Source organism: Anolis sagrei, chromosome 6, assembly GCF_037176765.1.
Source record: "Anolis sagrei isolate rAnoSag1 chromosome 6, rAnoSag1.mat, whole genome shotgun sequence".
NCBI classification, from domain to species: domain Eukaryota; kingdom Metazoa; phylum Chordata; class Lepidosauria; order Squamata; family Dactyloidae; genus Anolis; species Anolis sagrei.
In genome coordinates this window covers 25,186,860-25,210,901 of record NC_090026.1, presented here as the reverse complement: position 1 = coordinate 25,210,901, position 24,042 = coordinate 25,186,860, and the positions used below count along the sequence as shown (strand labels likewise).

General features: G+C 40.7%; 1 protein-coding gene across 3 annotated transcripts; it reads right to left on the bottom strand.

Annotated features, from left to right (window-relative positions):
* Nucleotides 1–25: 25 nt before the first annotated feature.
* Nucleotides 26–23,940, bottom strand: LOC132778022 (uncharacterized). 3 transcript variants are annotated; one of them, XM_060780621.2, is made up of 10 exons: nucleotides 23,765–23,940; nucleotides 19,810–19,836; nucleotides 18,618–18,932; nucleotides 16,706–16,816; nucleotides 9,457–9,771; nucleotides 7,768–7,968; nucleotides 5,857–6,171; nucleotides 3,793–5,532; nucleotides 2,616–2,771; nucleotides 26–1,052 (listed from the first exon to the last, which is right to left on the bottom strand). In XM_060780621.2, exons 1-10 carry the CDS (start codon nucleotides 23,787–23,789, stop codon nucleotides 661–663), a joined length of 3,597 nt encoding a protein of 1,198 aa, XP_060636604.2. In that variant the 5' UTR covers nucleotides 23,790–23,940; the 3' UTR covers nucleotides 26–660. The 3 variants fall into 3 exon arrangements, with proteins under 3 accessions (XP_060636604.2, XP_067326057.1, XP_067326058.1); XM_067469956.1 differs by lacking the exon at nucleotides 2,616–2,771; XM_067469957.1 differs by lacking the exons at nucleotides 16,706–16,816; nucleotides 18,618–18,932; nucleotides 19,810–19,836; nucleotides 23,765–23,940 and adding an exon at nucleotides 10,495–10,648.
* Between the last annotated feature and the right edge of the window lie 102 nt (nucleotides 23,941–24,042).

Below are 24,042 nucleotides of genomic sequence, written 5' to 3'. Positions count from 1 at the left end.
ACTTGGGCAAACAACTGACAACAAGTCCGCTATAAAAGTATTTTATTGTTTGGCATGGATTCAGATGCTGTATACATTACCAAAGGGAATTATCCTTGTTACTCGTTCCAAACCAATATCCACACTTGAGAAAACATCAATTCAACACCTCTTTGGCTATTTTGTTTTTACATGGAAATAAAATCAAACTATGTACACCCTATTTTATTACATAGTATCTGGCCTGTCAGAGAAATGAAGAGGGAATATTCAGATTTGAAAAATCTATTACCCCTTCCATTAAATTGTAAGATATTTTAGTAGAAAAAAACTAATTAGCCAAGTAAATCATCCAGTCATCTATCTGAAAACATATCTTAGGACAATCAATAGCCAGTGATAATTCATTCTGCATTTTAAATATTACCACAGCTAATTTAATTTGTTTTACATCAGCTCCTTTAAATTGGCCATAACCATAATGACTGGACTATGCTCCTCTACAATTTTTCTGCAATATTTGTGACCTCTGTTTATCACATATCTATTACAATTGCATGGGTTGATCTTGGTCCATTTCCCAGCAGAGTTTGACCAGAAAGCATTTTGGTCCCTTCCAACTCTACCTGGACTCAGTGGCAACGTCCTTGCCTTCCCTTTTCATTTTAAGGGTAGCTGTTTTTACCTCTGATCCTCATCCTGCCCATGTGGAGCAGAGGTGGACTGGACTGAGGGCTGCAGTCTTAGGGTAGGCAGTGCCCGCACCAAATGTCGCACCGAAGCTGCTAGCTCAGCTAGACTGAAAGCAACAGCTTCCATTTGGGAACCCTGATGTTGAATGGTGGTAGAGAGGGAGCCCAGATCCCCACGGAGGCCTTCCATTGCTTGGACCAAGTTCCTCATTGCAGGTGATGAACAGCAGAAGTCTTGGTGTTCTTGCTTTTGCTCCTGCCTAATAGGGCAGCCAGAGGGTGACTCACTTAGTTTAGAAGAACTGGCAACAGTCTCTGTCAATGAAATATCCAGCCTTGGTGCTTTAGTCATGCTCAGTGTCGAAACAATATCTGTGAAGCCTGCAAGACAGAAAAGAACCAATGATTGCATTGTGACACCACCATTCCAGCCAGCAACCAATACAAAATAGATTTCTGATTAATACTGTATGAAAAACTGAACTAAAGAAATGTCATAGAATCAGAGAGTTGGAAGAGACCACATGGGCCATCGAGTCCAACCCCCTGCTATGCAGGAAAAGCACAAAGTACCTCCATCAGATTACCATCCAGCTTCTGTTTAAAAGCCTCCAAAGAAGGAGCTTCCACCACACTCCAAGGCAGAGAGTTCCACTGATTAACAGCTATTACAGTCAGGAAGTTCTTCATAATGTTCAAGTAGAATCTCTTTTCCAGAGACTTAGGCTTTGGCTACTGTCATCTACAACTCCTGGTGGCACTAATTAAAATTTTAATTAGTACATTGGCCCTGCCATAGGTTTTTAAACGTCGCTGTGTTATTGTTAATGTTTATTGCTATTTTCTGTTTATGAGTTTATTTATTGTTTGTATTATTATTGCTATTGTTTTTGTTCTTGTATTGTGGGCTCGGCCTCATGTAAGCTGCACCGAGTCCCTTGAGGAGATGTAGCGGGGTACAAATAAAGTGTTATTATTATTTTTATTATTATTATTATTATTAAACTGCTGAGCTTCTGAACTTGCTGACCAAAAGGTCGCAGGTTCAAATCCGGGGAGCAGCATAAGCTCCCGCTGTTAGGCTCAGCTTCTGCCAATCTAACAGTTCAAACATGCAAATGTGAGTAGATCAATAGGTACCGCTCTAGCGAGAAGGTAATGGCGCTCCATGCAATCATGCCGGCCACATGATCTGGAGGTGTCTACGGACAACACTGGCTCTTCAGCTTAGAAATGGAGATGAACACCAACCCACAGAGTCAGACATGACTGGACTTAATGTCAGGGGAAAACCTTTTTCCTTTACCGTACAATCAACAAGTGTATCTGAAGAATTATAAAACAGAGGAAATCTGCAAAACCTAACCAAATCAATGACAAATCCCATTCCTGAATGCTGGGCTTAAGCCTTGCCAGCGAGGCAACTCTACTCTTTGCTTACAACTATTCATGGACTCTTTCCTTAAACAACATGTGACAAATGACATAAGGATTGAAGCAAGGAGACTTTCATGACACTTGTCACACTAAGGGAGCTACTCCCTTGTATGACTGAGGGTCCAGAGCTTATAAGAGCTACAAGGGAAAAAATAGTGTATAACTCTTGCATTAAAGAAGATGCCTTAAAAATAAGATCCCCTTATTTCTATCACAAGTTTTTATCTGAGATCCTAGGAGCCCCCTGTAGCGCAATGGGTTAAACCCTTGTGCCAACTGAACTATGGACCAAAAAGTTGGTGGTTTGAATCTGGGGAGCAGGGTAAGCTCCCATCTGTCAGCTCTAGCTTCCCAAGCAGGGACATGCGAAAAGCCTCCCACAGGGTGGTAAGACATCTGGGTGTCCCCTGGGCAACATCCTTGCGGACAGCCAATTCTCTCATACCTGAAGCAACTTGCAGTTTCTCAAGTTGCTCCTGATGCTTAAAAAAAATCTGAGATCCTTACTTGTTTCACTTCCTGTGTCCCCTGAGCTCACCAAACCATCTTCAGTTTGTCCATGTGGCGAGACTGTGTGTGACACTGGACCTCGGGGCCATTTGGTTGCATTGTGAGCATCCGTTTCATCCAAAGATCTCACATCATTGGGAGGGAAGGTGGACTCTGGTGCCATGGAAGAAGAAGAATGTGGTTAAGAGGGATGAAAATGAAAGCTTCCTCCATCATTCTTTCTCTCCCCCTATTCGGATTTTACTCCAAAGGGAAAAGAAAGTGAGTGAGAGGGCAGCTATTGCTCTTTTTAGTCTATCTTCATTTTCCTTCTGGTGGGGAGGAAGATGAAAAATAGTCACAGTGAATTCAAAGAAGGGGCCAAATGTGGTAGCTTGTCTGGTATCTCATCCCCAAAATCCTGGAGTTGGAGGTTATTCTTTATTATTATTTTTTCAATCAAACGGGAAATAATCCACCACCCTGCACTGTCAATAGGTCAATGGAGAACATTTCCTGAGAAAACAGGAAGCTGCCCAGCTTTCTCTGGAAATTGTACAGCTTTTATTGAAAAGTGCATAGCTTTCCCAACTGACAAGCACTAGGTACTGCTTCTCTGCAACTTTCCCTCCTTTATCCTCTCTAGTGCCAAAGTTATGCAAAAATCATCAGCTGTGAAAAGACAACACAATTGTCAAACCAGCTGGGGGGCTGAGGGGGAGAACCTAAGTTGCCAGAAAGTTGACAGCTCTTAATTGAGAGCTGCAGGAATTTATGGAGAGCAGGAAAGTTGTGAATGTTTGTCAGTTCAACTTCCAGCTGATATGACAGCTGTAACATCTTTTCATAGCTGATGATTTCTGCACAACTTTGGAGCTGGAGAAGAAGAGAGGGAAGGCTGCTGAAAAACAGTAGCCAATGTCTATCAACTGGAAAAGCTTTCCCATGAAATCTGTATCGCTTTAGCTGGAAAGAAAAAACATCCCAGCAAAGCTGTTGAACTATTTACAGTTTTTCCCCCTTTTCTGCACCAATTTTCTTTTTTCCTTTTTCCCCCACTGAGAATGGATTTTAAAATTCAGGGGAAAGAATCTGGCAGAACAGTACAACAATTTTCAAAGCGATAAGGAATTCATTCGGGAAGTTGGTGAATTCCCATCCTATCCCTAGAGATGGTACAACGGTAGCTACTTACCTATTGGCTGTATGGCATGTAGATTTTTATTTGATTCCTCTTGTTGCTTCTGTCTTGTGTTCTCTTTAGAGTCTGGGATTTTGGGGTAAGTTGTTTCCATGTGCTTTACAGGTTGCATGTTCTCTGTGGCTGTTGGCAGTTCTATCGCCATTGTAGCCTCTAATCTCTTTGAGAACTGAATCAGTTCCTTTACTTCATTATCAGTTGCTTCCCTATTTTTTATCCATGTGGTAGGTTGAGCTTCTGCTACAGTGTTGATGGGTTCTATATTTTGTGTGATATGAGGCAATTTAGACATGTTGCTCCAATGTATGGGGGGCTCCATGTCTGTTGCAGGATTAGCAGTGTCTGTTACTGTAGACAGATCAATTACTGATGGAGTGGTTGACTCGGTTTCTGTCTCAGATTCCAAATCCACTGTGACAAACGGTGACAGGTACTCAGTGGGAGAAGAAGTGGGCTTTTGTTGCCATTTGTGTGAAGATGATGTTGTCTTTGGTGAGCTGGTTGATTCCATCTCTTCACCATTCTGTAGAATTTCTGGGTCAGTGACAGTTCTATCCATGACCATATGAGTTGTTGTGTCTCTTTTAGATTCCACATCTAACATGGTTGAAGATAGTTGAGATGCTGTTGTAGCGTAAGTTGTGTTTTGTTCCCATTTGTGTAGTGTTGTACTCTTTGGGGAGCTGGTTGATTTCATCTCTTCTTCACCATTCTGTAGAATTTCTGGGTCAGTGACAGTTCTATCCATGACCATATAAGTTGTAGTGTCTTTTTTAGATTCCACATCCAACATGGTTGAAGATAGTTGAGATGTTGTTGTTGCGTAAGTTGAGTTTTGTTCCCATTTGTGTAGAGTTGTGCCCTTTGGGGAGCTGGTTGATTCTATCTCTTGGCCATTCTGCAAAGTTTCTAAATCGGGTGTGGTAATGTTCATTGCCCTATGGGTTACTGTGTCTCTTTTAGATTCAAAATCCAATATGGTTGAAGGTGGCTGAGACACTGTTGTAGCGTAAGTTGTCTTTTGTTCCCATTTGTGTGGAGATATGCTCTTTGTGGAGCTGACTGATTCCATTTCTTGACCATTCTGCAAAGTCTCTAGATCAGCTATAGTTTTATGCATACCCCAATGGGTTGTTGTCTCTCTTTCTCTTTTTGATTCAAAATCCAGCATGTTTGAGGATGGCTGAGATTCTGTTGAGACATAAATTGGCTCTTGTTCCCATTGGTTCATGTAGGATGTTGTCTTTGGAATCTTGGTTGAAGATATCTCATGAACATGCTCCAGGATTTCTTGATCAGGCATAGTTTCATCGGTGGTCTTCTTTAGCCATTTATATGTAGTTGTCCTTCTCTCAGGGGTTTTGGTTGACTCCATTTCTTGGACAGACGGCAGCACTATTTCTGTACTAGGGTTTATTTCAACTGTGTTTGTAGGGCTTGTTGCTTTTGTGTTTTGTTCTAGTTCAAGCTCCACATGTTGTATGGGCCTTAAAGGTTTATCAGTGTGCTGTGACTGTAATGTCGCTTTCTCCAATTCATCTAGAAAAGTCTGAGTGGCTCTGGTAGCCTCCGGCACATCCAAGGTGCTTTGCAACTCTGGTCCATCTAAAAGCCTAAAGTTTTGTGCAGTAGTAGTAGTGGTGATAGTGGTGGTAGCAGTAGTTGGAGAGGTAGTGGTGGTTGATTTAGCTGAATCACTGAATGGCTTTGGTAATGACAAACGTTTCCACTTCCCTGAAAATACAAAAGAGATTAAAACAGGTGATAGTTATTCCCAGCATGGTGGGAAATCTCAAAGAATTCTCACAAGACCCAGCAAAATAAGATTCACCAGATTTCTCAGAAGGAAGGCTTGATAGTTAAGAAGTGTCTTTTGATGGATTGTATAATAACCATAAGTTTGAAACATGCATTTGAGTCTAACCCCATTTAATCCAGTTTAACAGGTAATACACACACTATGAGTATTTGATATGGTAATTTCAGAACAGCTGATCATATCTCTCTGTCCAGAATATTGCATTTCCTGTCCCATGAAGAAACGGGGTAGTTTCCCACCTGTGCAGATAACAGAAGCATCCTCATGGTGATTGCAGTTATGCTTGCCCCAGGGCTGAGAACGGCAGCGCCTAAGAGTGAACTCTGACCCAGTGCAGTTGACGTCATCCAACCAGATCGGTCCAGAACCAGGCCCATAACGTGCATTGCCCGGACTGAGAAGAGGAGCTCCACAACCCAACTCACGGCACACCACAGCTGCATCTACCAGATCCCAGCCATCATCACACACCGTTCCCCAATGGTCTTTATACAGAACTTCTACTCGACCTGCACAGGAGCCAGGGCCTCCTACCAGCCGTACCTGCCATTGGCCTGAAATAGAGGGGATTGAAACAGTTTAAAAATTAAAAGCCAGAATATCACATTTATCTATGTCTTGGAGCAAAGGTTTTCCCTTTATCCTCTAATTGGTGAATATCTGTTTCTCTTTCTCAAACACATATATAAGCCAAGGTATCCCAACCAATCTGGATACTGTGATGGTGTAGCTGATGGGTTTTAGAAGTAGGTTAGGAGCACATTCTGTGATGACCTTGAACCAGGACAGATGTGATGCTGAGGTTCCATAATGAATAGATCTCCCAGTATTTTGCCTTTAAGGGCCTCATTAGATGGGGTAAATTTAGCATCCCATGACACTTCCACACTGTCTTGGGGACAGAGCCCCACACTGGACATCACATGACATCATATGACTTCCAGCAGAAGCCCCACCCCAAAGTCAGGTAGAAGCATAACTGCAGATTTCCAATGGAGCCAACAAGGATCCTCTACAGAAGGACAACGCTTCCCATATGTGATGTGGGTAGCACCGCCAAGATTCACCCCGCTGCCCCTCTCTTTTCTTGCCGAAGCCAGGCAAAGGTCCCTAGTCAAATGTGGCTGTGGGAGGTTACCTATTTGTTGTGATGACCACAGGTGAAGAATTGTTGATGTTTTCCAGTTTACATCTCTCTCACATACAAACACCCCAAGCAGCTGTTAGTCTTGTGAGAGAACATAAGGAGAAACACCTCCTTGCCATTGTTCAAGGATATAGATCAGCCTCCCAATTATTTCTCCCCTAGCTGCATTTAAGCAACCAGGAAGGCAGAAAATGAGTTTCCTGTATAAAATACCGTTTGACCTCCCTGCTGGCAGGTAATTTTTTTTTTATTTATGGGAGCTTTTGGATTTTAGTGTGTTGTGGCAAATAAAGCTTTTAATAGGAAGGAGTGCTGTATTTTCATTTTAAGTGTCTTTCAGTGCAGCTTTCAACTTCTTCTAACTTACATTTAAATAGAAATTTAAATTTACTCCTGCATGGCAGAGAGTTGGATCCCATGCTGGGAAACACACAGGATATAAAATAAATACATAAATTGGATTCTACGGTCTGGGAAGTAGACAATTCTCGTCAGCCTCTGCTCTGAAGCCTTCGCAAAACATCAGTGCTTGTTAAAAAGAAATATTATATACTAGCCTTCCCCTGCCACATGTTACTATGGCCCAGTTTGTGTATGTGTGTTTTGTGTGTACATGTGTGTATATATATTTGGATATATGTGTGTGTTTGCGTATATATGTGGTTTTGTGCATGCATTGTAATGTATTTTTTGGCTTTTTAAATCTCTTCCATTATTTTTCAGTGTTTTTATGAGTGATGGTCACTTGTTGGCCTGATAGGTGTATTGTGTCCAAATTTGGCGTCAATTCGTCCAGTGGTTTTTGAGTTATGTTAATCCCACAAACAAACATTACAATTTTATTTATATAGATTCACGTGTTCTCCTTTATTGTCACATGCCTTAGGAACCTGTTCTCAGGCAGCAGTGAAAAAAGATAAATATTCAAAATAAGCATTTAAGCAATGAACAGAACATGAACAATTGCCTGAAGTCCACAAACCTATTTCTTGCTGCTACTCACCACCTAGTACTCTCTCTGCAAGACTTTCCTTCAGCCTCTTTTCTGCATGTGACACTTCATTAGCCACAGGTTCTTCTCGGGTTCTTGAAGGCCGAGTGGGACGTGGGATTCTCCTGGGGGCCACAGTTCGGAATCGCTGAGGTGTCAATGTCCTTGTGAGCATGGCTACATGTTCTTCCACCATTGCAAGTGGCATTTCACCTGTGGAGAGAAAGTACATTATGTAACAAACACAGTCATCAATCGCAACAGAAGCTCCAAATGATAATTTTAAGCAGTATCAGTGTGAGTATAATAATTACTTTATTATGGGAATCCTGTGAGTCAAATATATATTTAAAACAAAAGGAGTTATCAACAATTAATTCCATAGTTTAATGATATAATTAAATAAATGGTAGTCATGGCTTTGGATAGTGTTCTGGGGGAGTAGATACATTCATGGAAGTTCAAGTCACCAATGGCTGCTAGTCAGGCCTTTCCAGATGTTGGACCACAGCTCCCAGGATTCCTGACAAGCTAATTGCTGGGAGTTGCTGTTCAAATATATGGAGTTGCTGTCAAAAACACTTGGAGATTGCATTATTCCCACCCTCATTTTAAGCAACTAGTTGCCCATTGTTTAACAGAACTTTGGACTACATAGGCTTTTGTCTTGTGGATCTTCTTTTGTTCTTATTTGTGACCCATCACTATAAAATCTCAGTTTTGTGTGCAATAAATATGATGTAGAAGAATTTAGGTGGCAGGGAACAGAACGGAGTAGGTGTGATTGGTTTCTAGGGCAACAGGAGCAAATACAGTGGAAGGGAGATGGCTAGAGCAGTTAACATGGATAGTCGGAGAGAGGGGAGAATAATAATGAGATGAGATAAAAATAACAGCAGTACTTTTGTTATCTATACATTCTGTATACTTGCTGTATCCAATGCCCATATCTCTCTTGCTCACTACAAATATTGTGTATGCACAGAGGGATCTTGTAGCATATTTGACACTGTGAGAAAGAAGACGACCTAGGCTGGATTTATACTGCCATATAATGCCGTTTTGGAATGTAGATTAACTGCATTGAATTGGATTATATGGCGGTGTACACTCATATAATCCAGTTCAATCTCCATTATTCTTGTATGCTGACTATATAATGCAATTCAAACTGCATTGCTTGGAAGTGTAGATCCAGACCTTGTCTACTTTCTAAGTTGCATGAAGGAAGTAGACCAGGGAAGGGATGCATCTTAACTGTTGAATTAATACATTTTGACATCTCTTTAACCGTCCAGGATCAATGTAATGCAATTCTTGGAGTTATAGTTTCGTGAGAAGGCTAAAGACCTTGTAAAACCACAACTGCCATCATAACATAGCATTTAGGCATGAGAGATAAAATGGTATCAAACTGCATTGATTCTGCAGTGTGGATGCACCCTAGATCTATGAAAGCTAGGCTTAGAATCCAAGGTGCTACAACATCTGTTTGTATACTAATTTTCCAGACTAACACAACTATATATTTGATTTGTAAATATTCTTATTACGTTAAATTGTAAAATGGTCCTCCTTGGAATAAATTGGTTAGATAACCAGAAGATGAGCGAAGACGTCCAGAGGCCTGCCCCCTTAAAGAACCAGAGTCCCCAAGACTTTAAAACTGTTAAACAGCAAATGCAATTGTTCCATTCTTACCTGAACACACAGCACCAGCATCTTCACTGTGTCTACAGTTGTTTGTTCCCCAGGAACTGGTATGGCACTGTATCAGGGCTGGCTCTTCTCCTTGGCACTGTACATCATCCAGCCAGATGACACTGCTCCCTTCACCAAAGAAAGCACCACCTGGTGCTGCCAGAGCCTCTCCACAGTCTAGTTCCCGACAGACCACCGCAACATCCAGAAGGTCCCACATGTCATCACACACTGTCCCCCACTGCCCCTCATGGAAGACTTCCACCCGGCCAGAACAATGGCTTCTGCCACCTACAAGACGGAGAGCAGGAGCCCCTGCATGGAGAAAGAGGACAGTGATTTAAAATATCTGCAGTGTCCCAATCTCCCATTTCATCTGATTTTTCAGGATCTTCCCAGTTACTAATTCAATGCTGGAGCAGCCATGAAAACTACATGCATTTAAAAATATCGAGCCCACAAATGGTATATGAATGAACAAGGGAGCAACTAATCAATTAATCAACAGATCAAAAAGTAAACGGGTCTCGCATACAGAGTCCCGTACGATCGCCACAAAAGAGGGGAAAAGTGGGGGTCAAGAGGAATAGAGGAATAGAGGAAAAGAGGAAAAGAGGAAAAGAAGAAGGAAAGTAACCCCCACCCCTAATTGACCCAACTATATCTATTATTTTCACTTCTCACTCACCCCCCCGTCCCCGTCCCTCACCCGAATACAAACGGTCACAGGAAAGGAAAGAAAGACCATCGGGAGAGGCAAACAAAGAGGGGAAAAGAGGTGGAGAAGAAGCAGAGGAGAAAACAGCTGACAAGGGAGAAGAAGTAATTGATTAAGGAGAATAGAAGCTAAAAAATAAAAAAAAATAAAAAAAAATATAAAAACAGTGCTATAAAAGAATCCCAAAGTCAAAGTCAACTGAAATAAGCAACTCAAGGAAAGAACTAAAGAAAGGAAAGGGACGAAAGGGACGAAAGGGAGGGGTGGAAGAACCCAAAAAAAAAAAAAAGGAAAGGAAAAAAAAGCGCACTCAAACCGACCTTGAAGACGCGCTGGGCCTCCTCTCTAGATAAGCTGAAAAGCTGAAAACAAGATAAGCTCCAAGGACGTGGGACCACGAGGCGCGCTCCCCGGAAGAGCCTGAGCACCAACCGGAAGAGGCGAACCCAGTGGAATACTGGGAAAGGGGAGAAGGCGGAAGTGGTCAGAAGGAGCAGAGAGAGGAGACAGCAAACGCCTAGAGAGACAGGAAACTGCGGGGGGATGCTAGAGACGCTAGAGATAAGAAAAGAGTAGACAAACCTTACAAACACACATTGAGAGTCCACTAGAGGGAGAAAAAAAATAGCTAGACTAGACAAAGAAGAACGAAAGAAAAGAAGAGGCGAACCAGACAAAGGACGAAGAGGAGGAATCAACACCACAAGGATTAATTAAAGGCATAAATAACGGAGAAAAAAAAGTGAGTAAATAAATAAAATAACAACAATAACAACAACAATAATAACACAAAGAAATCAATATAATTTAAATAAATTTAAAAATAAAAATAAAAATAATATAAAATAAAACAAAAGCAGGGAAAAATAACATAAATACAAATAAACGCACTATACAACAAACATAAGGAAAGATAAAGGAAATAACCCAGCACCACAAACAACGAAAATAAGTGAAGACAAAGGAAGAAACTCAACGCTAAGGAAGAAGGCAGCAAAATAGGTGAGCTAATAAAGAAGTGGATCGGAATGGCCAACCAAAAGATCAAATTGGATCAAAGGAGAGGATCCTTACCAGGATCTCTACCAGAAATTCCAACCACACAAACACCAACTCCAACTAACCCAACGGCCAAAGACATCCTGAAAGAAATTCAAAAGATACAGGAAAAGTTGGAAGCCTCCCAGAAAAAGCAAGACGCATATCAAAAGATTGCGGAAGATCAAAGGATGAGTTTAAAGAAGGACTTAAAGGAAGAAATTACAAAGCTGAAAAATGAGATCACAGCAGAACTGGGGGAAATGAAAAAGGAAATGGACCTAATGCGACAAGAAACAAAAAGTAATCAAGCAAAAATAGACAAGGTCGAGAGGAAGCAAGAAGAACTAACGAAGAAAGTCGAAAATATAGACTTGGCAGAAGCCAAATTGGAAGCCAAACAAATACAACTAGAGCAGAAAGAACTGGAATATTTTTTAAGGTTCAGAAGCATACAGGAAGATGCTAAAGAAAACCTAAGGGAGGTAATAACAACAATAGTGGCAGCAGTACTTGAGATATCAGAAGAAGATGCGGAATCAAACATTGACCGCACATATAGGGTATCAACGAATTATGCTAAAAGGCACAAGGTGGACAGAGACGTGGTAGTCCAATTTGGGAGAAAATTTGTAAGAGATGAAGTTCTGAGAAAAAGTAATCAAAACCCACCGTATTTCAAAGGAAAGAAGATAACTATCTTAAAGGAACACGCGCAATCAGTAATACAAAAAAGAAGAAAATACTCAATGCTTACAGAAGAATTAAGGAGACGTCACATCAGATATCGCTGGGAGAAAGGGGAAGGACTGATGGCCACATACAAAAACGAAAAAATCTGGATTACATCAGAAGAGAAAGCACACGACTTTCTAAAGACGTTGAAAAAGGACAATGAAGATCAAGACTTCCAATATGTCCCAGGCATGAAGATGCAAGTCAAAAGGACAAGGACTGAGTCACCGGAAAAAACAGACATGGCAACAGGTTTCACACCAACGACATTGGAAAAAGTACCAGAATCACAAGACAATGACGGAACGAACAATTAGCTGCCACTCCCAGAATGTGAATGGGCTGAACTCACCGAGCAAGAGAAGGAGGATCTTTCACAGATTAGGACAAAAACATTATGACATCATAGCAATTCAAGAGACCCATATTGCCCAGAGACATTCGGCGCACCTATCTCAAAAAAAATTAGGAAATGAATTCTTCTCGTCAGCACCAGAAAAGAAAAAAGGGGTGGCATTATATATAAACCCTAATTTAAATCCAAAACTAACATTTCGAGACGAGGAGGGTAGACTAGTTGGCGTCACAATAACAGTGGACAATGAAAGAACACTGATTTGCAATGTATACATGCCAAACGGCCCAAAGACATCCTTCATAAAAAAGCTGAAAAATCTAATACAACAAGAAGAGTACGACCATTTAATCATCATGGGAGACTTCAATGGCATAATGAATAGTCAGTGGGACAGGAAGACTGAAACCAACAAGAACAACCAAAAAGCAAACACCTTACCCAAAACAGTAACCAATCTGCTAGAAGAATTCAGCCTCCAAGACGCCTGGAGAGAACACCATTACAGGGAAAGAGACTACACTTTTTTCTCTTCCCGACATAAGAGCTGGACCAGGATCGACATGGTTTGGACCACACATTCTTTGACTTCAAAAATAGAAAAAATCGATATCCTTACAAGACAAGACTCGGATCACAGTGCTATAGAAGTAATCTTCAACCACAAGAGAAAACAAAGAAACTGGAGACTCAATGAGAATCTATTAAAGGACCAGGCAACTCAACAACTAATTAGAACACAAATACAAAATTACTTTGACAGTAACGAAACAGAAGATGTCAGCATCCAGACAGTGTGGGATGCCGGAAAAGCAGTCATAAGAGGAATATGCATACAACAAAACGCAATAAGAAACAGAAAACGGAAGGAACAAATGCAAAAAATACTACAAAATCTGGAAGCAGCAGAAAAAAAGCTTAAGGAAGATCCCGGTGACAACAAGACTCAAAAAGAAATAGAGATACTCCAAAGACAAAGGATTGAGCAAGAAACGGAACAGCTTGCCAAGAAAATTAAATATGCAAAACAGAACTACTTCCAAAACGCAAATAAGATCGGACCATGGCTGGCAAGAAGAATAGGGAAAAAGAAGCAAAAGCAATTCATCACCAAAATCATAACAAACAATATCGAATACAATAATGACAAAGAAATAATAAGCCAATTCAACAAATTTTATAAAGAACTATACTCGAAAGGGCAAGTCCAAATGGAAGAAATCATGCAATATCTAGGAAGACAAAACCTACAGAAAATAACAGAGGAGCAAAGGGAATATCTTAATAAAGAAGTCACAGATCAAGAAATAAAAATGGCCATTTCCAGACTGGACGCTACTAAATCACCAGGCCCAGACGGTTTCTCAGCAGCCTTTTACAAAGTGTTCGAAAAAGAATTGACTCCGAAAATTAGGTTATTGATAAATCAAGCCTTAGAAACGCAAGAAATCCCCAATACCTGGAAACACGCCACGATTATAATGTTACATAAAGAAAACTCGGACAGTACCAACGTGAAAAATTATCGCCCTATTTCGTTATTAAACGTGGATTACAAAATATACGCAGCTGTGCTGGCAGAAAGACTAAAACAATTTTTGAGAACCTGGATCCGGGAAGAACAATCGGGATTCCTACCCAATCGTCAAATCAGGGATAATGTAAGAAACATCATTAACGTAATAGAGTATTACGAAAAAAACATCGATAAAGAGTGTGCCCTCCTGGCGATTGACGCGGAAAAGGCTTTTGATAAAGTCAATTGGGAATTCTTCCTGGCGATAATGCAAGAATTAGATATGGGCTACCACTTCACAAATGCGGTAAGGGCGATTTATAAAGATCAGGAAGCTAATATATGTATAAATGGACAAACAGCCGAAAAAATACAAATCCAAAAAGGAACACGCCAAGGGTGCCCACTGTCCCCACTGATCTTCATAATGACATTGGAAATTCTGCTCAACAACATCAGAAATGACAAAGAACTCAGAGGAATCAGAATCCGGAAACACTCCTACAAAATAAGAGCGTTCGCCGACGATGTTATCTGCGTTATTGAAGAGCCATTGGAGACCATACAAAATTGGATCAAAAAAATAGAAGAATTTGGAACATTAGCGGGCTTTAAATTGAACAAAAGCAAAACAAAAATATTACCAAAAAATATAACAAAAGAGAGACAAAACAAGTTGGAGGAGGAAAGCGGTATCCAAGTAGTGAAGAAGATAAAATATCTGGGGATAACATTAGCAGAAAAAAATCTGCATTTGATGAAAAACAACTACGAAACAAAATGGCATGAGATAAACAAAGAAATATCTAAATGGAAGAATTTAAAATTATCATTATTAGGAAGAATTTCCGCCATCAAAATGGTAGTACTGCCCAAACTCCTCTTCCTTTTCCAAACTATCCCCATAATAAGAAACCTCCAAACAATCAAGAAATGGAACATAGAAATTAAAAAATTCATATGGGCAGGGAAAAAACCCAGAATCAAATACGAACACCTGATTGATAGGAAAGAAAAAGGAGGGCTAGGACTACCGGACCTGCAACTTTACCATGATGCTTGTGGCCTACTGTGGGTAAAAGAATGGTCTAATATAAGTAAAACAAAAGATCTGGCGTTAGAAGGCCATGACCTGCGGTCCGGTTGGCACGCATACATGTGGTATGCAAAAAGATTGATTGAAAAAAAATTTGGCAATCATTTTATTCGGTCCTCCCTGATTAAAATATGGGAAAAGTATAAAATGAAATTTTACTCAAAAACCCCCCTCTGGGTGTCACCGCTCGAAGCAACACAAAGGAGGGAACTAGGCTGGGAGAAATGGCCTCGCTACAAGGATATTCTAATGAAAAGCAGAGAAGAATTTAAAATCAAAACCCTAGAAGAAATAAGACTAACATACGGTGAGATTACATGGTTTCAACATAGACAATTAATAGAAGCCTACAACAAGGACAAGAAAATGGGCTTTGAGCAAGGAGAGAAACAATGGGATAAGATTATGTCCACAGAGAGAAAAGGGATCACCAAAATTTACAGGTTACTATTGGATTGGAAGACGGAGAAACATCAAAGCAAAAACTGTCTTGTGAAATGGACAAGAAATATAGGACACACAGTAAGAACAAGTGATTGGGAAGAGATCTGGAACAAAAAGTTAAAATGGATAAATTCATACGATCTGCGAGAAAATTGGCTCAAGATGATGTACCGCTGGTACATAACTCCCAGCAAACTAACAAAATGGTATAAAAATGTTCCTGGACTATGCTGGAAGTGTCAGAAAAAGAAAGGGACTTTCTTCCACTCCTGGTGGGCCTGTGATAAAATCAAAAGATTTTGGAAGGAGATACACGAAATATCAAACAATGTACTGAACATAAAAAAAGAGATGAAGGCGGAATATTTCCTCCTGGGAATCTTCGACTTTGAAATAGAGGAAAATAAGGACCGACTCCTCTTTCACATGATGACAGCGGCAAGGATAGTGGTGGCCAAAAAATGGAAGAAGAGTGAAATCCCAACGACGGACGAATGGACATGCAAATTACTAGATATAATGAATATGGACTGTTTAACAGAACATCTGAAAAGTACGCAAACAAGGGCGAAAAGTAAAGTTGACTGGTCCCCAGTCAAAACTTATTTTAATATCAGTTAAGAAGAAAAAAGAAGAAGCTCGCGGAGGAAACCTTGCAAGCACCTATACTAACCTGCACATCGGGCTCTAATCAATAGATTAATACCACAAACTCAGCCCACCCCTAACCTCCACTCCCCGCACACCTCTCACCATCCATCCCCACTATCCAGCTACCCCCTTCCTACCCGCCCTCGCCTTCACACCCCTGTCCCGTTACCCCCACCCCCACTCAAATACTTTTATTTTATGATACGTCGATGATTGACACTCTCTCGATGTCCCCCCTTTCAAAATCTTCAATAAAAAACAAATTTTTAAAAAAAAAAATATCGAGCCCACAAATGATTCTTGAGGCTAATGATCAAAAGTAGACATGTGTCCCAGAGCACATTTGCAAAGGAGGAGACAATATAGTTTTCAGAACCTGAATCAGAATGGACCTCACCTTCCTTATCTCCTTTAACCCAAGTCAGGAGAAGGTACTGTTCATAGAATCATAGAGTTGGATGCAGCCACAAGGGCCATTCTGTCCAACCCTTTGACATGCAGGAATCAAAGCTCTCTAAACAGATAGTCATCCATCGCCTGTTTAAAAACCTCCAGAGAAGGAGACTCCACCACATTCCAAGGCAACATATTTCATAACATACCATCAAGAAGTTCCTTCCTAATGTTTAGGTGGAATCTAAATAGTTCAAGTCAGCAACAAAAGTAATGGATTATTGGCCTGCAGGAGACACTCACCCTGAGCAGGGGTAGGAGAAACCACTGGTCTTGCTGTGGTTCCTACGTCCATTTTCCCCCTCTTGAAAGTTGTGTGAGGAGGAAAAGAAGTGAAAGGGGGAAAACGCTGCTCTGTAAAGGGAGAAGTGAGAACAATTTACATAGGTTTGTTGGCCTTGTTGGGGGGAAACACCAAGCTTCCCTTTTCTCCAAGAGACAAAACAGTCCAAACATCAGATGTTGTTACCCTTCTTCTACATGACATTCAGCCTGCTGACTATAGTCTACTTGAAAGGAGAAAGAAGGATGGGGATATGAGATTCTCCTTTAAAGAGATGCCAAGGTGGGCCTTTGATTTTATACAAAACATCATAAGAAAGCTTCTATAGACAGGTCTTCTGCCTGTTAGTGAAGTTCTAAAGGCACTTAAACAGCCTCGACCTAATATCTGCTTTAAAGCAGACTTCATAGATGATATCTTATTGGCATTCTCTTTCCTTTGAAAAAAACAGAACTCTTCAAAGAAAAGTGATAAACATAGCAGAATTTGAACTAGAGGTTGATACATGTTTATTGCTGAGGATGTTGTCTGTTCACCATGGTGATCCCTTTCAAAACAGAAAAAAGGTAAATGGAAGCTGTCATATATACTTGAAGATAAACCGGGTTTTTCAGCCTTCTTTAGCTGAAAAAGCCTCCCTTGACTTATAATGGGGTCAAGGACAGGCAGTGGAGCCTGGAGGCATTGCTTGCAATATATATTTCTCTCTCCTCTTCGCCTCCCTTGACAGTGTGTTTTCTTTTCCAGTCAAAAGGTAGGGAAGGAGGAAAAGGGGATATATTTCATGTTCTCCTTGTTTGTATGGCTCTCTTTCAAGCCCACCCAATTTCCTGGCTTTTTTTGTGTGTGTATCTAAATGTATTAACTTTATGTGTGCATTTTGTTGCCTTGGAAGTTCTCCCTTCATGTGTTTGCACGACTTTGCAAATCCGGTATACATATAGATATCTAGATATTTCCATGTACCTGTATATTTGTACCTATATGTATATATTGTTTTTATATGAATTTTCCTCTCACATGTTTTCAAGTCTCTGCAAATCCTATATACATATAATTATCTATATACAGAGAGATGTCTAGATAGATAGATATGAATATAGATATAGAGGGCCTGTAAATATTGCAGGAGGGAACTGCATATATAGAGAGGGGGGATTTGTAAACATTTCAGGGGAAAATTCATATGTGAAATTAGTATATATAATTATAGATCTATATCTAGCTCTGCATTGTTTATATAGGCATTGAATGTTTACCTGTTGCTATGTTGGAAGCCGGCCTAGGTCCCCATGGGGAGATAAGGCAGGATACAAATGAAGTTGTTTTATTATTATTATTATTATTATTATTATTATTATTATGTTATTGTTAATATTGTATTGATTTTGTTGACCCTCCTTTTCCACTTACAGAGCTAGTTTACTGTTTTTCTTTGAAATATGGTAAATATTCAAAAATATTTAACCTACTGATTTCTAAATTAATGTAATTTTATTTGTATCTATTTTTATTTTGAAATTTACCAGTAGCTGCTGCATTTCCCACCCTAGGCTTATACTTGAGTCAATAAGTTTTCCCAGTTTTTTGTGGTAAAATTAAGTAGGTCAGCTTATATTTGGGTCACCTTACATTTGAGTATATACGGTATATCCCCTGAGCTGGAAGCACCAATGCCTAATTTTGCAGAAGCTTGCTACAGTTCCTCGGTGCTGAGGAAATTTATTGTTCACATGCTTACACAGTCTAGAGATGATAACTGATTTTGTCTTGCTTAAAATGAAAATCTGGCTGTATGGCACTCTATTCACTTTCCTTTTTCTTTTTCATAAAACCAGTATCGATGTTAAGGCTGGGTGACTAGAACCTCACCTGAGCAGATGACACTGGCATCTTCTTCATGGGTACAGACATGCTTTCGGAAGCCCAGGTGGTGGCAGGAGTGCAAGTTCCACTCGGTGCCTGCGCAACGCACCTCATTCAACCAGATGGGCCCAGGTCCTTCCCCAAACCAGGCCCCATGGGGAGCTGAAAGAGCCTCTCCACAGTCCAGCTCCCGGCACACCACAGCCGCATCCCGCATGTCCCAATCATCATCACATACTGTTCCCCATTTGCCTTGGTGGAAAATTTCCACCCGTCCTGCACAGAGATTTGGGCCTCCAATCAGACGAACTGGGAATGAGCCTGCCAGAAGAAAGAATGGTCATCAAAGTCACATTCCTACAGGCATGTCTACACTCACTGCTATGTGAAATACAAAACAGATAAATTGTAATTTCCACTTAACTGTGGAATCCCTTCTCTTGACTTTATCATCACTTAGTTTGGACATGTATAGGCTTCCCCCACTTTTGATCACTTGCAACTTGATGCCTTATTCTTTCAACCCTTGCAAGTTACAGAAAAGTTCCATTAATTTGATGAGGGATCCTCTCTTTCTTCAGTTCTTTTTGCTTATGAGACTTGTTTGGGACTTCTTGCATGAAAATTTGCAGATCCCAAGAGTTGCCTAGAAAAGAGCAGGTCCCTCTTTGAATCCATTTTGATTGTGTGCAAAAGTCTGTGTTTTTCAGCACCCAAGCTGGAGTGTAGATTATTTGCAAGCTAGAATAATCTAGACTCCACTATTCAATGAATTCCATTTTCTGACTGCACCATTTTTGATACTTCTTCGAGTCATTCAGTTCACAGATGCCTGCTGATATTTCTTTTGCCAAAAAGCCTTTGGCTGTATTAACAGCTATACTCAGAAAACTAAGTGTGCTACGATATATGTGAGGCTACATATTAGCAGTAAAACTGTATGGAGTAGTGGTATGAGTGAGTTCAGGAGACCAGAGATACAATCCCCACCAAACCATGGAAACCCCCTGGTCTACCTTGCACACGTCACAGTTCCTCAGCCTAAGAGGAAGGCACTGGGAAACCTCCTCTGATGAAATCTTGCCAAAAAAAAATCATAGAGTTGCCATAAATTGGAATCAATCTGAAGGTACACAGCAACATACGTGACAATAATTTTCTGTTGTACTAGTCATGGAGATATGAAATTGGTTTTTACCTGTGACATGATGACTCAAGAAGACAACTGCAAAGATAAAGTAATAAGTTTTAAAAAGTCATAAAACGCTGAAAGACATGCTACTTTGATGAAAACACACCCAGAATAGCTATGTTAGCCACCCAGGAAAAGACAACATCCAAAATCCACAAAACTGCATTACCCTTATTGGGCCCACCAAAATAATATGAAATACACCATAGAAGCTTTCAGAACTCCATTGGCTTCTTCATCAGTGAAAATTGTTAAAATCATCCAGGATGATGTTACAGTCACAGGTCTACATTTTGTCAAGATGTTGTTTACCTTCTTGTCAATCAACTTCCTTATCTCCAAGATGCCATTGGAATCATATGGCCATCCCCAGGCATGTAGCTTGAGGGGCTTCAGCCTCCCCCCCCCCCCCCCCCCGAAATTCTCATGGTGGACCACGAGAAGGCTTTACTGGTGCATTATTTAAACTGTTATGTTTATTCATATCATGATCTGATCACCACACTCAATATATCCCCTATGCATGGGGGTACTGGGGTAACAATACAAAAGGTTTGCTAGGGTAGACCCTCTTTCACTCAGACTCAGCCCCCCCCCCCCCCCCCCCAAATCAAAATCCTGGCTACGGGCCTGGCCATCCCAAAGTTGTTGGATTACAAATCCCAGTGGCATAGCTAAGAATGAGAAATGCTCAAGGTTGCAGTTGCATCATGTGAAAGGCTAGCCACATCATTCCCTCTCCACAAGGTTTATCGAATTCATAGCCTAGTATTAACCAGGGTGGTTAAATGCAATACACACTCTGAAGGGTCCCCATTTTCCACTGTAAAATTCCAAAGTTTCTATGGCATAGATGCATGACCAGCAGTAAGCCTTTGAATCTGAGTTCCAAAAAACAGGAAGCATGTCTTGTGATTCTCAAGCTTTAGAGAAGCATTTAGCTGGAAAAGGAATGCTGAAGCACTGAAGGACTTTTGGGGTGATTCAGCCATAGTTTTTAATGGATGTTTGCCTCCGCAAACTGTAAGCCCCCAGACACATTAAGATCTGGTACACTTAATTAAATGGCTTGCTGTGCCTGTTATTTGTATTGTTGCCACTAGCAACAATTGCAATCTAACTTCTTCCAGGGCACAGATTTTCAGAAACAAAGAATGGTTGTATCCAGTAAGAGCTATGGAGGCACCCAATGCTTTAGTCATCAACACTTCCTTCCTGAAGATCCTGAGTGGAACAGTATCAGAGGAAGAGGCTCAGACGACTGAGCCAAGAAGTCCAGCACTTTGCTCTGAAAAACTACTACCATATATACTCAAGTATAAGCCGTCTCAAATATAAGCCAAGGCACCTAATTTTACCACAAAAAAAACCCTGGGAAAATGTATTGACTTGAGTATAAGCTAAAGGTGGGAAATGCAGCAGCTACTGGTAAATTCCAAAATAAAAATAGATAACAATAAAATCACATTAATTGAGGCATCAGTAGGTTAGATGTTTTTGAATATTTACATAAAACTGTAATTCAAGATAAGACTGTCCAACTCTGATTAAATCAGTATTCTAACTTTCCTCAATGTAAATGTGTTTACATATCCTTCCAATAATCAACATAGTTTATTTAACACTTAGGACAAAATGCTGTGTGCGTGTATATATGAATAAGGAAAAGTGAGAAAGACTGGTGCTGAGAGAGGAGGAGAGGAAGGAAAGCTGGGTTGCTGTGCAGAGAGATGAGGGTCCTAGTAGGAAGGTATGGGGCTGAAAGAAGCCATTCTTTCAGCCCCATGCCTTCCTGCCAGGACCCTCACCTGAGTATAAGCAGAGGGGGGCTCTTTCAGCCTTGAAAAGGGTTGAAAAACTAGGCTTATACTCAAGTATATACAGTAACCCACAAGGGTAAGACACATTTTTTTAGGGTAGCATTGAATCTCATGACACATTAAAGAATTTCATTGTCTTTGGCACACACTTTGATCTGATGTAGTGGGCTGTAGTCTGTGAAAACCATGCCCCAAAGATCCCTTCCTTGTTCTTAACCTTATGCTAGAAGAATTAATACTTACAGTATCTACATACCCATACAATCCAATTGTCCATCCTTGTTAGAAACATGTGGATCTTTACTAGATCCCTGGTAAGAACACTGTCTGTTTTATGCTTTTGGAGGAGAAGCCTAAAGAAACCTTTTCTTAAAAAGTTCTGGCAAGCAATAATCCCTCACACTTTTCTCCCAGTTTAGACCTCCCATTTTGGTGGAACTAGGGCAATATTTTGATTCCAGTGCATAACATGCTTCTACATCAGCTTTTCTCAATCTGGGAGTCGGGACCACTGGGAGGTCTCTAGGGGGTTTCAGAGGGGTTGCCAAAGACCATCAGAAACCATATATTTCTGATGATCTTATGAACCCTTTTGGCAAAAAAGGCTGAAGTTCTCTCCACCAGTCCTTCTCTTCCTTTTTGGAAACAGACTGTGAATCCTCCCACCAAAAGCCCTCCTCTGCTGTGATTGCTCAGCCTCTCAGCCAAGTGGAGGGCTGTTTCTGAGACTCCAAGTGAGGGGAGGGAGAGCAAGCAGTACATGGCAGCATGGAGCCTCTTCAAGACAGGCAGGTTCTTGAGTTTGGCCCAATTCTATTATTGGTGGGGTTCAGAATGCTCTTAGATTGTAGGTGAACTATAAATCCCAGCAATTTCAACTCCTAAATGTCAAGATCTGTTTTCCCCAAACTCCACCAGTGTTCACATTGGGCATATTGAGTATTCCTGCCAAGTTTGGTCCAGATCTATCATTGTTTGAGTCCACAGTGCTCACTGGTTGTAGGTAAACTACAATCCAAAACTCAAGGTCAATGCCCACCAAACCTTTCCAGTATTTTCTGTAGGTCATGGGAGTTCTGTGTGCCAAGATTGGTTCAATTCCATTGCTGGTGAAGTTCAAGATGCTCTTTGATCCCAGCAACTACAACTCCCAAATGACGAAATCAATCCTTCCCCGACTCCACCAATATTCAAATTTGGGCATATCGGGTATTTGTGCCAAATTTGATCCAGTGAATGAAAATACATCCTGCATATCAGATATTTATATTACAATTAAAAACAGTAGCAAAATTACAGTTATGAAGTAGCAACAAAAATAATTTTATGGTTGGGGGTCACCACAACATGAGGAACATTAATAAAGGGGCCATGGCATTAGGAAGGTTGAGAACCACTGTTCTACATTACTTGGCAAAATTCCCCCCCCCCTTTTTTTTTTTTTTTTTTTTGGATTACAACTTCTAATCCAAAAAAAAAATGAATGGACATAAAATCCAGTGCAGGCTCATCTTATACAAAACAAAACAAAACTTTATTATGGTCACTGACCAGCTAAGGCTCTTCTTATATGTCCCTACCCTTCTGATCCAAGCACTTAAATATTGCAGAATGGGCTGAGCAGCAGTTTTTCTATAAATATGCAAGCAGATCTGTAATAGGAGTTGGCAAACTTAAGGGTTTTTTTAAGTAAACTATCACAGTCAGTTTACTAACATTTCTTTCCTTGACAATCCGGTGCTGGACAGACTGTTGCAGAATAAATTAATGCAAGATGTAGCAGATGGAGAAAAGTTTCCAGAGTAGATAATGGATGAAGAAGTTGAGACATACGGTTCGTGATATGGAAACAGAGGCATTCAAACAATCTGGAGGATCCCTAGTTTTCATTGTAAAATGTTAAAAGTCTTATAGCACAGATGCATGAAAAGATTGCCTTTTAGATGTTGCAAAAGAAAGCCCCTTCCCTCTCCAGACTTATGAGTCAAACCCAATCATCCTGCCCGCCTCCACTACAGATACCCAGTTCCCACAGCTCTGGGGGAATCCATCCATGCTAGTGGAAGCTTTTAGTCTTCCTATGGCAGGTTCAGCTGGCCAGGGGGAAATCATGCCTGCGTCCTGGCCATGTGGACACTCACCCAGCAAGAAGAAGCAGCATTGCATGGTGTTAAGGGCAAAGTTGGTGTCCTGGTTGGCCAAGGAAGCAATTCTGCAAGGCAGAGGAACTTTTATTGAAGGCTGAGGACCCAGGCAGTGAGTCAGCTAAGCAGAAAAGAAAGTGGGAAACACCCCTGCTTGCTCTGGATTGTCTGCCTCCAATCTACAGTCTGGGAAGGAGGGAGAGAAAAAATGAGAGAAAGAAAAGGGAAGGGAGAATGACAGGAGGAGTTCCCATCAGATCCAGCTTAGTAGACAC